At 41.2% G+C, this 20,341-nt stretch overlaps 1 protein-coding gene across 1 annotated transcript in view; it reads right to left on the minus strand.

The window, feature by feature from the left end:
* LOC143929831 (ovostatin-like) overlaps nucleotides 1-20,341 on the minus strand; it is an 88,125-nt gene that overhangs the window by 9,577 nt on the left and 58,207 nt on the right. The window contains exons 20-27 of the mRNA XM_077453806.1: nucleotides 18,890-18,973; nucleotides 13,630-13,806; nucleotides 12,461-12,542; nucleotides 5,484-5,643; nucleotides 4,977-5,051; nucleotides 3,926-4,088; nucleotides 3,554-3,783; nucleotides 1,305-1,520 (exon numbers count right to left, since the gene is read on the minus strand). Coding sequence (XP_077309932.1) covers nucleotides 1,305-1,520; nucleotides 3,554-3,783; nucleotides 3,926-4,088; nucleotides 4,977-5,051; nucleotides 5,484-5,643; nucleotides 12,461-12,542; nucleotides 13,630-13,806; nucleotides 18,890-18,973 — 1,187 coding nt within the window. The remainder of the gene's footprint in view (nucleotides 1-1,304; nucleotides 1,521-3,553; nucleotides 3,784-3,925; nucleotides 4,089-4,976; nucleotides 5,052-5,483; nucleotides 5,644-12,460; nucleotides 12,543-13,629; nucleotides 13,807-18,889; nucleotides 18,974-20,341) is intronic.

Here is a 20,341-nt window from a genome sequence, read left to right on the forward strand (position 1 = left end):
ATGGTGAGTTGTGTGGAAATTTGTGGTCTCTGCCACCTGAAGTAGGTCTTCCAGCTATCTCTCTATTTTAAGGAGCAAAAGAATTATGGTTGGCCTCAAGTCCAGTAAAATCACCTTAAATTTCAGCAAGTCAAAAAAAATATCCAAACACAAATATAGGGGAGCAACCTCACCAGATGACTAAGCCATAAGTGAGCATGAAACACATTATCTGCCGATGCAGTTCCCTTCTATTTGTATTTTTGGATATGTTTTATGGACTTGCTGAAATAAAAAGGTGTTTATACTGGACATGCAGCCAACCAGAATTTTTGTTCATTGAAATCCATGATAGACAGGGCTATGACCTGGTCTGTGCGATGGTGGTGGTGGAGATGGGAGTCTGACCTAGAGTGATGTTCACACACATCTGTCCCTCAATTTTATTTGGGAATGTTGGAGTTTGTTGAGGTGGTTTGTTGGGGGCGAAGCAGGTCTGTTCTTAAGTATAGTCACTGATGAACACTGAACATCAGTCAATTTAAGATTTCATTATAGCCAGCATTCACTCACCAGCTGCCTACATAACTGAGGAAGGCATTAAATGGGATCCTGGAAGAAGCTGAAATGTACCAGGTATTTTTTGTTCATTTAAGAAGTGTGGAGGTTGCATCATGCAGTAAATATATATGGGATCAAACAAAATTAAAGGGCAGATTTATGTCCTGTGCACATCATTCTCCATAGGTACCATCCTTAACCCATATTGTATCCAATTTCCACGCCAACCACCAAACCAAAGTGGGAGGGTGAGGAGAGGTTTAAAAAAATAAATAAAATAAAAATTGGACTTTAATGTACCTTCTAGAGAGAATAGAAATCCTAAAAATATAACCCCAAATTGTATTACAAAAGTTAAAGGATATCCAACACATATATAATGCAACCATCAATCAACTCATCATTGATGATATGATTCCACACATTGAAGCAAAACATGGATACTATGGAATTGATTTACTAAAACTGGAGAGTACAAAATCTGGTGCATAGGTACCAATCTGGTGCATAGGAACCAATCAGCTTCTAGTTTGTTTTTTGTCCAGTTTGTTTTTTGTCAAAGCTTAATTGAACAAGTTGACTTTAGAAGCCAATTGGTTATCACAGCTGCACCAGATTTTGCACTCCTGTTTTAGTAAATTTAGCCTTACGTGTAGTTATGGTGTAATAAATCATGAAGTATTTTCCATCCAAAGTTTAGCAACATGTTGATCATTCACCAGGTGATCAGGCAATTAAAAAAATGAGCAGCAATAGAACGTTACCTGCAGCAGTACACAGCCGTTCCCAGACACCACCATGCTGTAGTTCCCGGGAACCTGTTGAAGAACCTCAGACTGGAGGAGGATTCTGCTGGATTTGTCAACACTGAATTGTCTGATGACTTTATCTCTATATTTCAGCTGAACAGTGTTTGTGGCATTTTTCTGGTACACCAGGGCTCCATAACTACACTGGGCGTCCAGCACTGCCATGGTGTCCTGAGGGGGGGGGGGGGGGGGAGAAATTTAGTATATCCAAAACAGTTATTTTAGTTCTGATTTGTAGAAACAATAAACACTTGTGGAAAACTAAAGAAGGAAGCCAGCAAAGACAAAAAGGTTGTTACACAAGCCTTATAGAAAATACAGTCAAAAGTTTTGCAGTACAAAAATGTAATAACAGGTTACATTACTTATATTTTTTCAACATAAAACCTAATTTGCCATGTAGTTGCCCAACCTATTAATTTATTGAGGTCTTCCTGTAAGGTTTCCACATCCGGTTGTGAAGTTATTGCTCTGCTTAGCTTTGCATCATCAGCAAACACTGAGGTTGAGCCATTTATCCCATCCTCTATATAATGTATAAATAAATTGAATAGGATTGGTTCCAGGACAGATCCATGTGGGACCCCACTAACAAACCCAGCCCATTCTGGGTGCTTGCCACCAGCTTCCTATCCAGGAACATAACCTATGGTCCATGCCGACAGACCTCAGTTTGTAAAGAAAATGTTTATTGGAAACTGTATTGAATGCCTTTGCAAAATCCAGGTATACTACATTCACAGGCCTTTCTTTATCTAGATGGCGGCTCATTTCCACATAGAATGTTAATAGATTGGTCTGACAAAAATAATCCTTCATGAATCCATGGTGATTAATACGAATGATATGGTTTTCATCAGCAAATTCTTGGATAAAGTCCCTTATCATCCTCTCTAATAAATTACAAACTATTGATGTTAGATATGCGTTTTATTATGGACTAAAATTTCCATGGATAAGGACCCATTTTGGGGCCGGCTATTATTCCGTTTGGTTGTATCCGATTATTGGTGTTGTCTCCAATAGAGCAATAATTCTAGCACCAGAGCTCCTGTGTACCTAAAAACCTGAGGACCCGACTTTTAAAGCTTCACCTATGCAAAATAGAGGGTACAGAATGTGGTCACAATTATATGTGCGCATACAATTTTAAGGTTTGACATGTTGGGTATCTATTTACTTAGCGCAGATTCAGCTTTTATACTTTACCAAAAAAAATAAAAAATTGGGTACTTTAATGTGCCCTAAAGTTTTTTCTTTGTGTATTTTTTTGACTAAAAGGTTTGGACTGTAATCATACTGTACAGACATACGTAGCCAGTGAAGATTACATGGAGTACACAGTGTGAAATGTAGACATGGGGTATACCAAGCATCAGAAATACAGCCAAATGAGGTTCTGTTAAAGACATACAAGAAGGACCATAAAATGTGTATTTTTTAACTGAAATTTAGCATTTTGCTTCTACTACAGATGGAGGTTTTAATTACATAATTTGGCAAACAAATGGAAACCATGAAGTGTTGTCAGAGTTTTGTGGCAAATTTTCCATCTCATATATACTTTTGTTTTTAGTAATAAAAAAGGACCAATCTACTTGCGATGTTTAGAATACACATAGAAGGTCTCCAGCTGCACTCAGGTGTTGCTGTATCTTTGCACTAAAACTACATAGGGACTATCAAATCAATTTAAATCCTGTATGACCAGATGTGATTGTGACTGTAAATTGCTGTCAGCTGGTAAAAAAGCCAAAACATTTATTGGCTGCCATTGTCTACAAATGGCTGCAAACTAACAAACGCAACATTAAAATGGCCATCAAGAGAAGAAGTGAATGGATGCAATTTGTTTAGCAACAGATTGCAGCGATCCATAATATATAGCAGACAGTATTTCATTCCGATGCTGGAATTTGCCCCTTTAGCTTGGGTTTCAAGAGGACTTCCATAAAGCTGAGATAATCATGGCTTTTATTTGATAACAAAGCATTGGTACTCTGTCTTGTGTATTGGAGTAGAATGACATGTGAAATTCACATTTGCAAACTGAACCTCTAGATTCTAAGCAGTTCTCTGTTCACTTCTGTAAGCATACTGGCCATGAAGATTTGCCAACACTTTAAAGCTCCATAAAACAGTCCGGCCCATAGCTCAATGGATTGTGAAAAATTCTGGAGCATTCCCAAAATCAGAAACCTTACCGATGTGGTGCTGTAAGAGCCATGTATATTCTGCTGTCGAACAAGAAAGTTGCTAATCTTTGTCATTTCGTTCAGGTCTTTTGCAGAAACTGTAGAGCTACTCTCCCCATAAGCCATACCCTTAAGGACAATGGCTGTTAGCTCCAACTCTGCTGAGGGGACACGAGGAGAGAACAGGTAGGAAGTCTGCTGCTCTGGTCGCTGGTTACGTTGCCAGTGAAGAGTGTCACCTAGAAGGGCAGAGCAGAACAAAAATAGTAATTTACCCAATTTGCACAAGTCATTCCTCTCCACCTTCTTGGTTTGATCACTTTAATTTTCAAATACATGTACAGTGTGGATGTTTGACAAATGATTTGTTGGCTTTCGTACCTTCATTAATGGCCAAAGTTTTCAACTTTGCACGCATAGCATTGGCGCGCTCCACATTCCCAGACACACGGAAGGCATTGTAGAGCATGGCGTAGTTATACACTGATTGATCCTTTTGAGAAGCAGCATCCAGGTAGGAAAGAGCTGGACGTAACAGTGAAGGCTGGAAAGAGGTCAGGATTGAGTGTTCATTATTGTACAAAACACACACAGTAATACCTTGGATTACGAGCATAATTTGTACCATAAGAATGCTTGTAATCCCAAGCACTCATAGCAAAGCGAGTTTCTTCCATATAAAATTATGGAAACTCAGATTTGTTCCATACCCACTGCTTGTCTACGCAGTACCGCATGTGGCCAGAGGTGCGGGTGGGCGCTGGAGACACTGGGGAATGGAGCGTTTCCGAGCATCACCGCACCCCCAGCAGCTTGAATTCTGCTCGTTTTGAGACCACACTCGCAAAGAGAGTCAGGATTTTTTGTTTAAAAAGAGCTTGTATTGCGAAACGCTCGTATACCGTGTTACTCACAATCCAAGGTTCCGCTGTACATTGCATTTGCTATATTTTAAAGACTGAAGTCATTATATCCTTTTAGCTGTAACATCTATTGGCATGTCCGTGGGAGGTACAAGAACAAAGGCAAACAATCACAGTAGCCAATGAGAGTACATCTTTCACTTAGCCAATTAGTAGCCATGAATGCTCATGATCATTGCCTTATTCCCCCTGTTAAACTGGCCATACACCGGGGTTTTTTTATTGCACAGGATGCCAGATGTGTTTGCTTTCTTACAACCCAATGTAGAAGCAAAGCATGGAAATTTGTTATTTCAATAAAATTTCATATGAATTTTTTTTTTTGCATTGCTTAAAAAAGTCAACATAATTATGTCATTGTATTACATGCTATAATCCCATATTTTACCAACCTACAGTCATACATTAAAACGCAATACTGATACGACTGTATCTGAGCTTGTGGAAGAAGCATATGGTGGCCATCATTAGAACGATTAAGTACAGCTGATTGGGGTAGAAATACTTACAGAGGATGCATAAGCCATCTGAGCCATGAAAATTACCACAGCACATGTAAATCCAACATCATCATCAGCACCTCCCTGCAAAAAAAAAAAATTATATATATTTATTAATATTAATATATATATATTTATTAATATATATATATATATATATATATATATATATATATATATATATATATATATATATATATATATATATATATATATATATATATATATATATATGCAATTAAATCCTACATGTGAATTGGATTCTTGAAACCACTTTGGACTACATTGATGGAACCCATGCCAAACAGCAATTGGCTAAGAGCGCTGGTCGGCTGCTGGTTTTCCAAACAAACAGCTTCTGTCAAACCAGCTGCCATACACACAGGCCGATTGAATGTTTTTTATTGAACAACCGATGATCGCCCGACATACAGCCCTTTGGTACTAGGTTTAAGTATTCAGCACAAGATTTCCCATTTGCCTCTGGCTGAAAAAGATAAAATTCAGAGCCATTACCTTCAGTCCACTGTTAAATAACGTCCCCACTGGCCTGAACCCTCCAGTATTCAAGTTCTGCAAACGTTCCAAAAAGATAATGCCTTGCTTTAAGATGTTCTCATCAACAAAGGTGTATGGTCTTATATTCCACAAGGTTTTCAAAGCCAACACAGTCAACCTACAAATCAAAGAAAGTCATGTTCTGGCCATTTCCAATCCCTTTTAATGACAGCCCCCCACACGCCAATTTTTTATTTTATTTCCTATTTTACTGCATCTCCCCCTCCCTTCATTTTTTACTCACACCACCACTTTTTAAATATATATATATTTTTTAAACTACCTTTAAGAAAAGAATAAAGGTCACTGAGGTCTTTATGCTTCATGGATAAAAAAAAAAAGTGCGCTGTGTGCTTCAGGTTTAGGGCAACCTATAGGATCCTTCTACTGCAGTGGTAGGCAGATAGGAGGAGAGGCTGCTTTAGAGACATGGTCACTTTGCCTAAAACAGCCAGAGTGACAGTGTCTTTAAATATTAAATCAGCAATAAATTAAACTTTAAGCAAGGCGTGTTTTTATTTTAAACATGGTTTAGCCCTTCTCCCTAATTAACTTAGGGCCCAGTTGAACTTGAAAACTAATTTTAAAATAGGATAGCAGCCCAGAACCACATTGGTGCTTTGTGAGCTCCAGGCATCCGGAGTACGTGATGCAGCATCAGATGCACCCAATGAGAGCATTACCCATGTTCATATACAGGGCCAGATTAAGAACATCGTGGGCCTGGTGCTGAGGATTTTGATGGGGCCTTTTATAAACAATAAATAAATAAAAATGCTAACTATTTTTTGTTATAACAAATTAAATTAAAGAGAGAGAGGGAGGAAGAGAGAGAGAGAAAGGGGATGAAAGAGGTGTGAGGGGTAAGGGAGGGAGGATGAGAGAGAAAGGGGGGGATGGGAGAAAGAGGGAATGACATCAACGCAGCCTGGCCAAGGCAAATGACGGAAGGCACAGAACCCAGAAGGAAGACCGGGTAAAGATGGAAGTGCCTGGGCCCCGCCTGACTGATCACAGCACAGCACTGGAGGTCTGACAGGTAAGTGTACCCTAATGTGCTAATATGCTGGGCACACTTGTACATTATGGCATAACCTACCCAAGGGCCTCTAAAAAGTAGTAATATTAGAAAAGTTTACTACCGCTTTACTATCACCGGAGCCTCTCATGGGGCCCCCTACTGACCCTGTGGCCCTTGGGCAGTGCCTAAGTACATGGTTGTCAACATTTCAAATATATTTTAGGGACGCTTTTTTTACAAGTGCTATACTTAGAGTAGCTGACATCCCCCGTGTTCCTCTATACATGACAATAGTAATTACAAAATAAAATAAGTACTAATAATGGGGCAGAACAAATATGAGGACTGTGAGATTTCCTTTAGTTGAACTGACAAAAGTGCCCATTCTAGAGCTGGTAACATTGAGGAACATATCATTTTAACATATAATTTTAACATATAATTTTAAAGAACAGTTTTTTGTGGGTAAGAGGCATAGGGGAGAAGTGTGGATGGTATAAAAGTGTGAAGTATGTGCAGGTGAGGGAGAGGAATGTGGAGGGTCTAACAGTGGGCCCTATGTACATGAGAGGAGTGCAGAGGGTATGGCAGAAGGCACTATGTACAGGAGAGGAGTGTGAAGGGTAAGACAGTGGGCAGTATGCACAGCAGAGGAGTGTAGAGGGTATGAAATTGGGCACTATGTATAAGAGAAGAGTGTGGAGGGTATGACAGTGGGCACTATGTACAGGAGAGTAGGACAGTAAGCAGTAATTACAGGAGAGGAGTGTGGAGGGAGGGTAAGACAGTGGGCACTATGTATAGGAGAGGAGTATGGAGGGTATGAAAGTTAGTAGTATGTACAGGAGTGGAGGGTATGACAGTGGGCACTATGTATAGGAGAGAAGTGTTGGAGGTATGGCAGTGGGCACTATGTATAGGAGAGAAGTGTTGGAGGTATGACAGTGGGCACTATGTATAGGAGAGGAGTGTGGAGGGTATGACAGTGAGTAGTATGTACAGGAGAGGAGTATGGAGGGTATAGCGGTGGGCACTATGTATAGGAGAGGAGTATGGAGGGTATGGCGGTGGGCACTATCTATAGGAGAGGAGTATGGAGGGTATGTCGGTGGGCACTGTATAGGAGAGGAGTGTGAAGGATACGACAGTGGACACTATGTACAGGAGAGAAGTGTATGACAGCGGGCACTATGTACAGGTGAGGAGAGTGTAGGATATGACAGCGGGCGTTATGTATAGGAGAGAAGTGTGGAGGGTATGACAGTGAGCAGTATATACAGGAGAGAAGTGTGGAGAGTATGACAGTGGGCACTATGTATAGGCGAGAAGTGTGGAGAGTATGACAGTGGGCACTATGTATAGGAGAGAAGTGTGGAGAGTATGACAGTGTGCACTATATATAGGAGAGGAGGATGAAGTAATCTGGGAAGGAAAAATGTAGAGGTGTGTGGAAGGATGTTTAGGGACTGCGTAGTGGTTAAGCGGGCCAGACATGGATTGAAATTACACCAATTAAGCAGAGACTGGTCATAGTCGATCTATGTATGGGCTAGCTGGTTTTACACAAGTCAACCTATTAAGCAACTTGAGTGCAACCAGCCTGTCAGGTTTTCCCCAAAACAATCAGTGCTGCCAGCTATAGTTAGCAACACTAATCATTGTATTGACTGGCAGAACACAATAACACTGCGGGAGTGATCGCCCCATTCACAGGTCAGCAGGTGAGAGGGTGTGTGGGGACAGGCTGGGGAGAGATACTAGTCAGTCCCTGGGTAGGCACTGGTTAGTATCAGAGCCAGATACACACAGGTTACATACGCCAAGATCATTAGAGCGAGAGCAATAATTCTAGCACTAGACCTCCTCTGTAACTCTAAACATGTAACCTGTAAAAAAATGTAAAGCATCGCTTAGTACACAACAAAAAATCGTGATAACTTTAGTGTTTTTTTTTATGAATGAAACAGTTTCTTTCCAACATAAAAAGTTGCAAAAACCACCATTTTATTCCATTGATTTTATGTCGGCTAAAACAATATATAATGCTTGAGGGTTCTGAGTAATTTTCTAGCATAAAAAAATGATGATTTTTACATCTAGGAGAGAAGTCTCAGAATGGGCCTGGGTGGCAAGGGGTTAATTATCATAAGTAATATACAAATAATTATTATAAGCTCTGTGAGTTCATCCTCTCCGTCTGCAGCAGAGTGTTCCAGCTTGTATTTATACTGCCGCTCTGTATGTAGCTTCTGACAGGCTGTACAAGGAGCCTCGTATCTCCGGAACCATATATGATAGCAGCCCCATATTTTAACCAGTGCTGGGGTGGGTCTTTAGCTACCTACCCACCAAATATGGGGTCTCTGTGACTCCTGATCGCCGAGCTACAATCCTCGAAGTCGATCTTTTTTTTTTTTTTGATTTTTTTTTTTTTTTTTTTGATTTTTTTTTTTTTTTTTTTTTGGGCAAATGGGCCTATCTTGAGAAAGGGGCCTGGAGCTGCAGCTCCAATAGCCCCTATGTTAATCCGGCCCTGTTCATATAAATATATTTTGTATATGTTGCTCCCATTTTGTGAAGGCCATAAGTAGACCCTGGTTTTGATCATAGCTTAGAGTGATATTAGACCCTCCCTCCTGTACCAATCAGTCTCCATATGTATAGCTGCTGTACAGAGGGTAGGTTATAGAAGGGTGCATGGAGGCTGAAACATGTAAGGAGGTATCAAGTAGGAAACAGGGTTTTTCATTCTATTACTTATCTCCATTACTTTATGTTAGAAGACTGTGGGGTCCCTGTTTGGCATCTGGGGATCTCCCTTTCACATTTAGAAATGAGTGTTTCTGTAAGGGAACCCATCTGAGCACCAATTTGTCCTCTGCACAGGTCTTTGGTGGCCATCTCAGGAAAGCCAGTGCCTACTATTGTAATGAAATCCCACAAGATTTGAGCAGCCATTTTGTTGGGGCTGTAAGTATAAATGCAATGCGAGTGGAGTCCTGCATGGGAGTGATGAGGGGCAATTGCATGTGCAACCTGCTATTTAAAGTAGTCCCTGAATGGGCTCCCTTTGCGAGGAGAGGGTTATTGCCCTGCTGCATACCTTCAGTGGGCATGCTGAGGACCTTTAGTGGAAGGAGCTGAGGTTGAGGTTCCCTGTCAGAACAAGTACCTGATGTGAGAAGGCTTGTGAGTGTGGGCACTTCTAGTGACACTGTTCAGCCGCAGGCTTGTACTTCATGGAAGAGCTGGTGTTTACCACTCCACACTTGAGTAGCACAGCACCCTTTCTTGTTTTTAATTTTAGAACGTATGCTGTAGTAGCTTGGGAATAGCTTATCTTCTATTGAACTGTTCTAGCTGCCATGATTTGGAACTGTGTGTACCATAATTTGGAAGTCAAGTAAAGACACTTCTTGCATTATACCACCTTGTTTGTGTCACACAGAATTGTGGAAGTGGGCCTCAATAGGCCAAATACAGTCTATATCATAATTAGCCAGCTTGGGGCAGTAGAGGTGGTGGTCAGGAGATGGAATGTTCTGAGGAAATAGTCCATATAGTCGAGGCCCATCTCTCCCAGCAGCTAGGCAACCAATTAGCCCTCAGCTGTGTCACAGAGACTGGCCTAGGGACCCGTCTGGAAACAGAATATTGCTAGCCCTAGCAAGTGTGCCCCTGCCTTGCCTCATGGTCTAAAGGTGATATGTGGTTGTGTTTGTGAAGAGAGCTGGTAGGAGAGTTTGAACTTTGCGCCTCTTCCTGAAATGCATAAATGAGAGGGAGCCTATTCCATGCATTGCAACCTATTTTGAAGTCTTTAAATGCAACTAAGGCTACTTTCACACTGGGGCATTGCGGGCGCTGGCAGTAAATATAGCGGTGCTTTAACGTCATTTTAGCGACACTATGCGGCCACTAGCGGGGCACTTTAAACCCCAGCTAGTGGCTGAAAAAGGGTTAAAACTGCCCGCAGGTTTGCAGCACTGTCCCATTGTTTTCAATGGGAAGGGGCACTTTAGGAGCGGTAAATACACTGCTCCTGCAGCGGCCCAAAGATGCAGCTTTCAGGACTTGTTTGCCCGCGGCACCGCTCCAGTTTGAAAGCCCTCAGGGCTTTCACACTGGAGACACAGCAGCGGCTGTTTCAGGGCATTTTGCAGGTGCTATTTTTAGCACTTTAGTGCCTGCAAAGCACCTCAGTGTGAAAGCAGCCTAATAGTAGTGGTTCAATCCCATGTAAGGCCCTCTACACAATCCTTGGCCATGACTACCTCAGATTGCCATGGGTGCTTCCATTCATTTATATGTCAATTAACTAATAGCAAAAATATTTTTTTTTATAGTTTTTATTTAAACGAAAGCTCAAATAATGTGGCAGATTAAACCAAACTCCACCAAAAACATGGTTTCTAGTGTTGGATAGAAGTAGGGAAAAAAAAAGTGTCAGCCAGGTTTTTATTGCCAACATTCCACATCCAATCCCACACCGTCACCCAAAATCAGTATAGAAGGGTGCCCTGCCAACCATTGCACTGTATAAAAATTCAGATTAAAGAAATAGCCAGCACTCCTTAAAACACTTTGAAGTCTATGAAAAAAATAAAAATAAATTGCTGGATGAATGTCATAGGAATTGGTTACCTCTAGGCATACCTGCTTTTAATTGATGTATTGCTGCATATGTCCCAAGGTGAGAGCTTTATTAGATTAGCATTGGGATCACACTACACAGAGGGACCTTGACTAGGCAGTCTGACTTCCACATAGGATTTCAAAATGTATGAAACCAACGCCTCTGCTTTTAATACATATGGGATCAGTTTTTAAAATTTGCTTGAAAAAGTCAGAAGCAGCTGCCCAGTCTAGATGAATTCTAATCATACTTTGCTTAAAGCATCTTCAGTTAGTCTTTTTCCTGGTTTCAATTTTGGGCCATTTTGATTGGCCGGGCTGGAATGACCTCAATCCTGCGCATGTGTGGTCGTTCATTCATTTTAGATGACACCAAGTTGCACATTCAGTTTCAATGTACAGTTCAGACAGGCAGATAAGAAATGTAATATAGAGAAAAGACACAGAGGTTGATTTACTAAAACTGGAGAGTGCAAAACCTGGTGTGGCTCTGCATAGAAACTAATCAGCTTCCAGGATTTATTGTCAAGTTAGATTGGCTACCAAGCACAGCTGTTCGGGATTTGGCACTCTCCAGTTTTGGTAAGTCAACCCCATGGCATTTGTCTCTTCTGCATTAAATAACCTTCTTTAAACTCCACTTTAATATGTTTGTTTATTTCCTAGGCTAGTCAAGCCTACCTGAATTAGCAATCAGAAAAATACGGGCTTCACTTTGCTTAAATTTTTCCTGGTAATCCTGACAGTACCACTTCCTGTTTCAGGGTGACAACACACTTGTTCTACTGTCAATGGAAACAGGGCAGGAGTATAGAAACTTTCCCCTTCCATAACAGAGGAACACGAGACCCTCAGCCAGTTACCGATAACAGTAAGCAGGTTTTTTTATGTACTTTTTTTTTTTTTTGGTAAAGTTTTACCCTTAAAAGTTCAGCAGCTTATTTTGCTTCAGATGTAAAGCTATTTTTTTTTTAATTTTGAAAGTTTAGGCTAACATTATCTGCAACTGGTCACCGTTCCTAATAGCTGCTCCAACCCACATGCCATCAATTATTATCACCAAGTCTGAGCGTGTCCGTAAAATGCTACAAGAACATCCATTGTAGAGGAATATGGACACTAGACATTGGCAGACCCAAAATAAATTAAATTGGTCAGCCACAGGTCACTTCTGCTTGTGCAACTGAATTCACAAAAAAATAAAAATCCTAAAGCTGAAAGTACAAAAAGCAAAATTCTTGGCTTGTAACAGTGCCAGCACAAATTTTTAATAGCTTACCATCCACTTGGCTCAGACCTCCCTTGACCAAAGGCGCTGAAGCTTCCATCATAATTTCTGTAACGCATTTGTCTTACGTATCCTAGGAATAACCATTATGGAGGTTAGAATTTAGGCTAACTGCCAATATTACAATATCTCAAGCATCCAGGAAAAAAAAAAAACCCACACACCACACACACACACACACACACACACTCTTGAAGTACAATTATCCCATCCAAAGTAAATCATGGTAGTGGGAAGGTGCCAAATGTACATTCAAAATAAAACTGAAAATGGCTTATCACATTGACATGAATCCATACACATTAAATATAAGTGCATACACTGAAGTGTATATATGGAATAAATACCTTCTCTGACTAAGCTGTTGCTTACAGCCAATGAGGCAGTTCCCCCAAATATACAGTATCTGCTCCAAGTTGGTAATCATGGTAAATTCAATCAGCTGCTAAGGCAGTGTTGCCTAAAAGTAGATAAAGCCCAACTCCGCCCAAAGCTTTCAACCCTTCCCATCCCATCGGGTTTTATAATCCCTGCTGTGGAGATTTCTGCTTACACAGAAAGTGAGAGTAAGTGATGGAAAATATGTCCAACAGGGCCCCAAAAATCAATAAAAAAGTGAATTAGGCTTTAAAAGGTTTTTCAGATCTAGTCATTTTGCTTTGTTATTCCCCCCCCCCCCCCCTTAAAAAAAAACAGGAGTTACCCCCATTTGTTAATGGTTTCCATTGCTAGTCTGAAGAAATGTAATTAAATATATATCCAAAAGCCAGGTTTAGCAGGTGAAGCCATGTAGAGCCTTGCTTTATGCCCCAATGGTTAGCTGTGAAAGGCAGAAATGAACGGACCCCAACTAAAATAGAGCAAATTCAATTTGCAGATGATAAATTTGGCTCCCAAATGATATGGAAACCATGACTTTTATGAAATGAGTTGAAAGCCCCTTATTTGGCCAATTTGTCCTGCAAAATTTTTAGCAGAACAGTTGAATACAGAAAACTAAAAAAAAATAAAAAATGAATACAAAAAAATAAATAATAGGATTTTCAATTATAATTTACAGTAAATTATATATATATATATACATACACACACACATACTCAAATAGTTATAGCTGTTTTTATATATAATGCTTGTGGGAATAAAAAGGAATCAAAATTACCGTTAGCCATATATTGCACTGCGCGTTGTCTAATTTCCTCAGTAAGACGACCGGTTAAATTCAAAAACTCCATTGCACGCACTATTGGCATTAGTGTAGCAAGATTTTGCTCTCCACATCCGGTGGGCTCAACGATTAAGTCCGCAGGATTTGTCAATGCTCGGCCCAACATGTCTCCTGCAAACAAAATGGCCAAATTCAAGGTACCTTACCAAATGCACTCAAGGCAAAAAAATGAAAAAGCAGGAAATTCACAAAGGGAACAAAACTTGTCCAGAGTTTCAGTTTTTCTGTCCTGTCACAGATGCATACATGACATAAATACACAAGAAATTCAGTTTGTGTTTATTATACTACTTTGTACAAACAAGTAGATTTCTGACCATATAGGTATGACAGTAAGGTCCGGCCAGGAGTGCATTAGACAACAAAAGGCCAATAGACTTTTAGAAAACAGTTGGTGTCTATTTGTTGGAGGGAACTCCAGAAAGTAGTAGACATGTGCATTAATTTTCGTCCAAATGCATTTTTGTCAGAATTTTAGGTATTTTCTTTATTGTTTTGACCAAAAAAAATGAAAAATGAAAGATCCGACATAAATAAATGCTTTATTTTCATTTTGACACAGTTCGATACAGATAAGAGATTTGACGTGACTCTAACAATAACAATCTGTGTCTATTGAACTTGTATCATAACAGTCCATTCATTCACACAGAGGCAACAGGACTTTCAGCATGACTTTGGGAGGCAACTTGGACACGACTTGAGTGTGAATCACAGCGCGACTTACAACACAACTTTAATGTAAAAAAAAAAACACAGCATGGGTTCCCCTTCAAGAGCATACCAGGCCCTTCGGGTCTGGTATGGATATTAAGGGGAACGCCAAAAAAAAAAAGGGTGCGGGAGTCCCCCACAAAAACCCATACCAGACCCTTATCCGAGCATGCAAACTGGTAGGCCGCAGGAAAAGAGGGGGGCGAGAGAGAGCACCCCCCCTCCCGAACCGTACCAGGCCACATGTCCTTAACATTGGGAGGGTGCTTTGTCCATGTTGATGAGGACAAGGGCCTCATCCCCACAACCCTGGCCGGTGGTTGTGGGGGTCATCGGAATCTGGAAGCCCCCTTTAACAAGGGGACCACCAGATCCTGGCCTCCCCCTGTGTGAAATGGTAAGGAGGTACAAAAGTAGGGGTACTTTTGTACCCCTACCATCTCACCAAAAAAGTGACAAAAAAGTGTTAAAAATGAAGGACAATGACAATTCCTTTATTAAAGTCTTCTTTCATCTTCTTTCTTCTGGTCTTCTTCCTTCTGGTCTTCTTCCTTCTTTTCTTCATCCTTCGGTTTCTTCCTCCATCATCTTCTTCCTCCGATCTGCTTCTTCTTGGTCCGGTGTTCTCGTCTGGCATCTTCCTCCATGGCGTCTCTTCTTGGTTCACGGGCCGCTCCGTTTGGTATGGATTTTGAGGGGGACCCCCACGCCATTTTTTTTTTTTGGCACTGGGTTTCCCTTAATATCCATACCAGACCCGAAGGGCCTGGTATGGAATTTCGGGGGACCCCCACGCATTTTTTTTTCTTAATGTTTTTTTTTTGCTAATGCTAATGACCTGTGTGCAATGCAAATAGCCTTCGAAAAAACCCATAGAAGATGTACAACATTAGAATCCTACTATAGCTTGTAGTCAAAATATTCGACCGGGAATGTATGATTGCAGCATCATAAGTGAGTTTCGCTGCTCCGTCGAATCTTCTTTAAACATTCTGACAGACATCATAAGCCTTCAATGAGAGATTTGACCGTAATTAATTTGGATTTTCAGACGAATGCAATTTTTAAACAAAAAAATAAATAAAAATGTATTTCAGGAGTAACTAAATAAAGTTATTTTTCAGACGAAAACGAAATTCCGAAACAAAATATTTCAGTCTGCACATGTCTAGAAAGAAGTTCAGTGCCAAAAAGATTAATGAATTGGTTGAGTTCACTTCTTTTCAGTATAAGATTTCAATACTGGTTAGTACACGTCACACCCTGGACTAACACCAATTCTCCTGACAGGGGCCATTTAAGACACTCAAGCCTTGAAGATTTGCTTTCCACCAAAAAAAAAAAAAAACAACATGTTGCTACCATTGTATATGCAGGTATGTAGTATTTTTAATACACTCCTTTTGTATTTCATGTGTGAAGTCCATAGTCAGCATCAGGCTGTACTCAGTGTAACTACACCTCAACAGCAGTGTCCCTCCAATCCCAGAGTGTTCTCATGTTTGAGCTTGCTTCAGCAGAATGTGCTTGAGAGTCTGTATTAAGGGTTTTGATACCCTACCCAATCAGAGCCTCATCTTTGGATTGCGTTCCCTGCTTAATTTGGCCATATACACTTCAAATATCTCCCATTTATCTCATCGATTTCCCCATATACGCTAAGCAGTGTAGATAGAGGAGAATCCGCTATTGGCATTAAGATATTTCATTGTGATTGGATGCAGGTGTCCGTTGGTTGAGAGTTAATGAGACTGGCTCCCTATGGAGCCAGTACACATATCTCCATTGCGGCTGTGGAGCGCACTGCACAGATACACTGTGCATGTTTGGCTCCATTTCAGGGCCAAATTCAGGCATAGAATTGGCCCCGATTCATCCCTGAAATGGGGAACAGGGACGCACAGCACTCCTGTGCTATCCGCAGCAAGTTACAGTGTGAACCCGGCCTTAAGATCAGCTCCTTTGACAAAAGTTGATTGAAAAATCAAGTTTAGTTTGGGTGTTTACTTACAGGGCCGCCCACAGCTTGAATTTCAGCCAAATTCAAAGAGTGTATGGCCATCTTAAGGATGGCTAGTATCACACCCAACCCATTGCAGGGCAAAAACCCACACTGCATTGCATATGTATTCTTGACTTTTCCTACAAAATAAAAAAAAAATAAAAAATCAGATCCCAAATGGTATTTAAGAGTTGAAAACCCATCAAGTTTTAAGTTATTGTCCATGTCTCATTGGGAAGACTTCACTTTTTTTCCTGTCCAAGAGACAACAGGACATGAAAGGAAATCTATCCAAAGTTACAAGAGTTTCTCTTATGCCGCATACACACGACCGGACTTTCTGGCAGACTAGGTCCGACAGTTTTCCCGACTGACTTTCGGCGGAGTTCTGACGGACTTTCCGAACGAACGGACTTGGCCACACATGAATGGACCAAGTCCATTCGAAAGTCTGTTCGTTTTGATACATGACGACGTAAGACGGGATTAAAAAAGGAAGTCCAATAGCCAGTAGCTTCCCTTGCGTCATATTTGGTCTGCCAGACCAGCATACAGGTGAACAGTTTTCCCGATAGGAATGGAGTCCATCGGACAGATTTGAAACATTTTCTAGGTCCGTCGGATTTTTTAAACGAAAAACGAGCGGATTAGCCCACACAGGATCAGATTGTCCGACGGACTGATTCTGTCGGACTGAGGCCGCGTACACACGGGCGGATTGTCTGCCCAACTAAGTTCGTCAGACAATCCGACAGACAGTCCGTTCAACTTTTGAATGAACGGACTTGACCACACACGATGAGCAGACAGTCCGTCGAAAGCTTGCACGATGACGTGTACGGCACGTACGACGGGACTAGAAATTCGACGTCCAATACACTGCAATGCAACCTTCGGCGTGTAAATCCTTTCTGAGCATGCGTCATACTTAGTCCGTCCAACTTGTCTACACACGAGCGGACTGTCCGCTGAAACCAAGTTTGGACGGACAAAATTACGGAAATTCCGAAAGACTTAGTCCGTCAGACTGTCCGTTGAAAAAGTCCGCTGAAGCCCACACACGAGCGGATTGTCCGCTGAAACACGGTTCAGCGGACTAAGTTGGACAGACAATCCGCCCGTGTGTACGCGGCCTTAGTCTGCCGGAAAGTCAGGTCGCGTGTACGCGGCATTAGAGGTCACCAGAACAGGTGTCACCACATATGCTTTCCCTTGAATTTTGTTCTGGGGAGAACACTTTTTGGTTTTCCCCTCACCTTCTGTCCTAGTGTTAGTGGTGACCAGGACAATGGATACATTTCCCCCAGCAGAGACACCACTGTACGAGATTCTACAGCATCCAAAAACAAGAGTTTTGTCTTTAGAAAGAAGATTTACTCAAGACATTTTTCAGCAGTGCATTCACTGTAGGAAAATTGAATTACATTAACTGCCTGCTGTAGCAGCTCAGACAAACATTTGTTATACTTTAGAAAACAAATTGTAAATTTTGCAGTGGGGAAATTTGATCCCCTGTAGAATTTGTAAGTTTTCCCACTTAAAAAATGATCAACCCTTCATTTATTTGCATCATAGGTGTGATTTAAAATGATAGACAAACTATCAACCAAAAATCCAGGAAAAACAAAAACACAAACAATACAAATAGTGTTTGGAGGAAGAAAAATACTGACTATGACCCGAAGAACACCATCCCTACAGTCAAGCACAGTGATGAAAACAAGATGTTTTGGGGCTGTTTCTCTGCTAAATCTACAGGCCAACTTTGGGGGGCAAATAGATGGGGCCAAATGTTGTAAAATTTTAGATGAGAACCTTCTTCCCTCAGCCAGAACACTGAAGATGGGTCATGGATGGATCTTCCAGCATGACAACGACCAAAAACATACCGCCAAGGCAACAAAGGAGTGGCTCAGGAAGAAGCACATAAAGGTCATGGAGTGACCTAGTCTGTCACCAAACCTTAATCCTATAGATGCATGTATGGAGGGATCTGAAACTTCAAGTTGCCAAGTAACAGCCAAGAAAACTTAAGGGTTTAGAGAAGATCTGTAAAGAAGAGTGGACCAAAAATCTCCCCTGAGATGTCTGCAAAACTGTTCACCAATTACAAGAAATGTCTTACCTCTGTGCTTGCCAACAAGGGTTTCTCCCCCAAGTACTAAGTCATGTTTTGCTTGGGGATCAAATACTTATTTTACTCGCTGAACTGCAATTTAATTTAGAACATTTGTATCATGTGTTTATTCTGGATTTTCGGTTGATATTCTGTCTCTATGATTTAAGATACACCTATGATAAAAATGATAGACCCTTAATTTCTTTGTAAGTGGATAAACTTAAAAAATCTGCAGGGGATTAAATAATAATTTTCCCCATGGTTTACATTTTGTATCAGAGTATTTTGTTAGCTGCTTATTATATATCCTGGAGAGCATATTTGGGCCCTAGCGCAAATTTCTTTATATTTCAGCTTACCTATTACTTGAACCTTCGCAAACATAGACCCAGGAACAATGCGTCCGGAGGGGTTGATGGTAACTTCTACGAATGAGTTTGAACCTGTGATAAAGAAGAAAACGATAAAATCTCCACAGTTCAGGACAGACAGTCAGTTCTTGAGAGTCCATAACTTAAAAAGGAGTTGTAAAGGCAGACGGTGCATTCTATGCATTAAGATAAAAAACATCTGTGTGTAGCAGCCCCTCTCATTACTTACCATCTCTTTCCAGCAATGTCCACGAGTGTCTTAGCCATCTGGGACTCTCCTCCTGATTGACCAACTGACTTTGACAGCTGTGGGAGCCAATCAGGGGAGATAGTGGACGGGGCCGGGGGGCTCCATGTCTGAATGGACACAGGCAGTTGTGACTCAGCTCCAGCGCCCTCATAGCAAGTTGCTGGCTGTGGGGGCACTCGATAGGATGGAGGGGCCAGCAGCAGTGAAGAGGGACCTGATAAGAGGAGGAATCGGGCTCCTCTGTGCAAAACCAACTGCACAGAGGAGGAAAGTTTAACATTTCTTATTAAAAAATAATAATAAAAATGAGAGACTTTACAATTACTTTAACTTGAACTTCTGACCAACCTTTGCTAGTCAGCCCTCTGGTCCAGTGGTCGCCAACCAGTGGTCCGTGGACCACGAGAAAATTGTTGGCCCCCAAGGGTTCTGCCACAAAATCAACATTGTGGCGGATGTTTAATGCCCAATCTTGCTTTCAGTGTTGTTCTCAATGTGCACTGATAGTCAATAGGGTCAGCGTGCATTGATAGCCAATGCCTCCTCTGTAATTCTGGCTGCCAAGGACTCAGAGGGAGACACCGGAAGTAGTGCAGAGAACGGAAGGTGAAGAACGAGGGGACTTCCAATGGCAGCGTTGATCATATGTGGGAGGGAGCACAGAGCTTGAGCACATGGCTGGATAAGGAGGTGAGAATGAGATCCAATGATGAGTATAAGGCAGCAGTGTGATAACAGGGAGTGGAGGAGGGAAGCCAGAGCATTCTGTTTATAAGGCATGTAAAATGTATGTTAGTGGTCCACAAGATTCAAAATTTTGAGTTTAGTGGACCTTGAAGTCTGAAAAGGTTGGCGATTAATACTTTTTCACCCCATGTGCTCAATTTTAATTAAAAATATGATACACCACGTCTTTAAATGAGGGTGGTTGGGGGTGGGAGATCTGAACCTTGCAATGATAAAAGCGCAGGTTCATTTTAAACACTTCATACAATATTTACAGTAGATATTTCTTTCAAGACTGCTGTGAATGGTTAAAGTTGAATTCTTTCCATGTCAACATGTTCAGAGGTGCTGGTAACATTGAGACTTGCATGTGTAGATGAAAGAAAACTTCATACAAGCTCAACACTCATAAGGCAGTTCCCACACAGCAAGACTTCCCTCAATGGGAATGCAAGGAGCATCTC

This window comes from Lithobates pipiens, unplaced genomic scaffold (assembly GCF_037356315.1).
Source record: "Lithobates pipiens isolate NorthernLeopardFrog02 unplaced genomic scaffold, aLitPip1_a1.2 Scaffold_25, whole genome shotgun sequence".
Classification (NCBI taxonomy): Eukaryota; Metazoa; Chordata; class Amphibia; order Anura; family Ranidae; genus Lithobates; species Lithobates pipiens.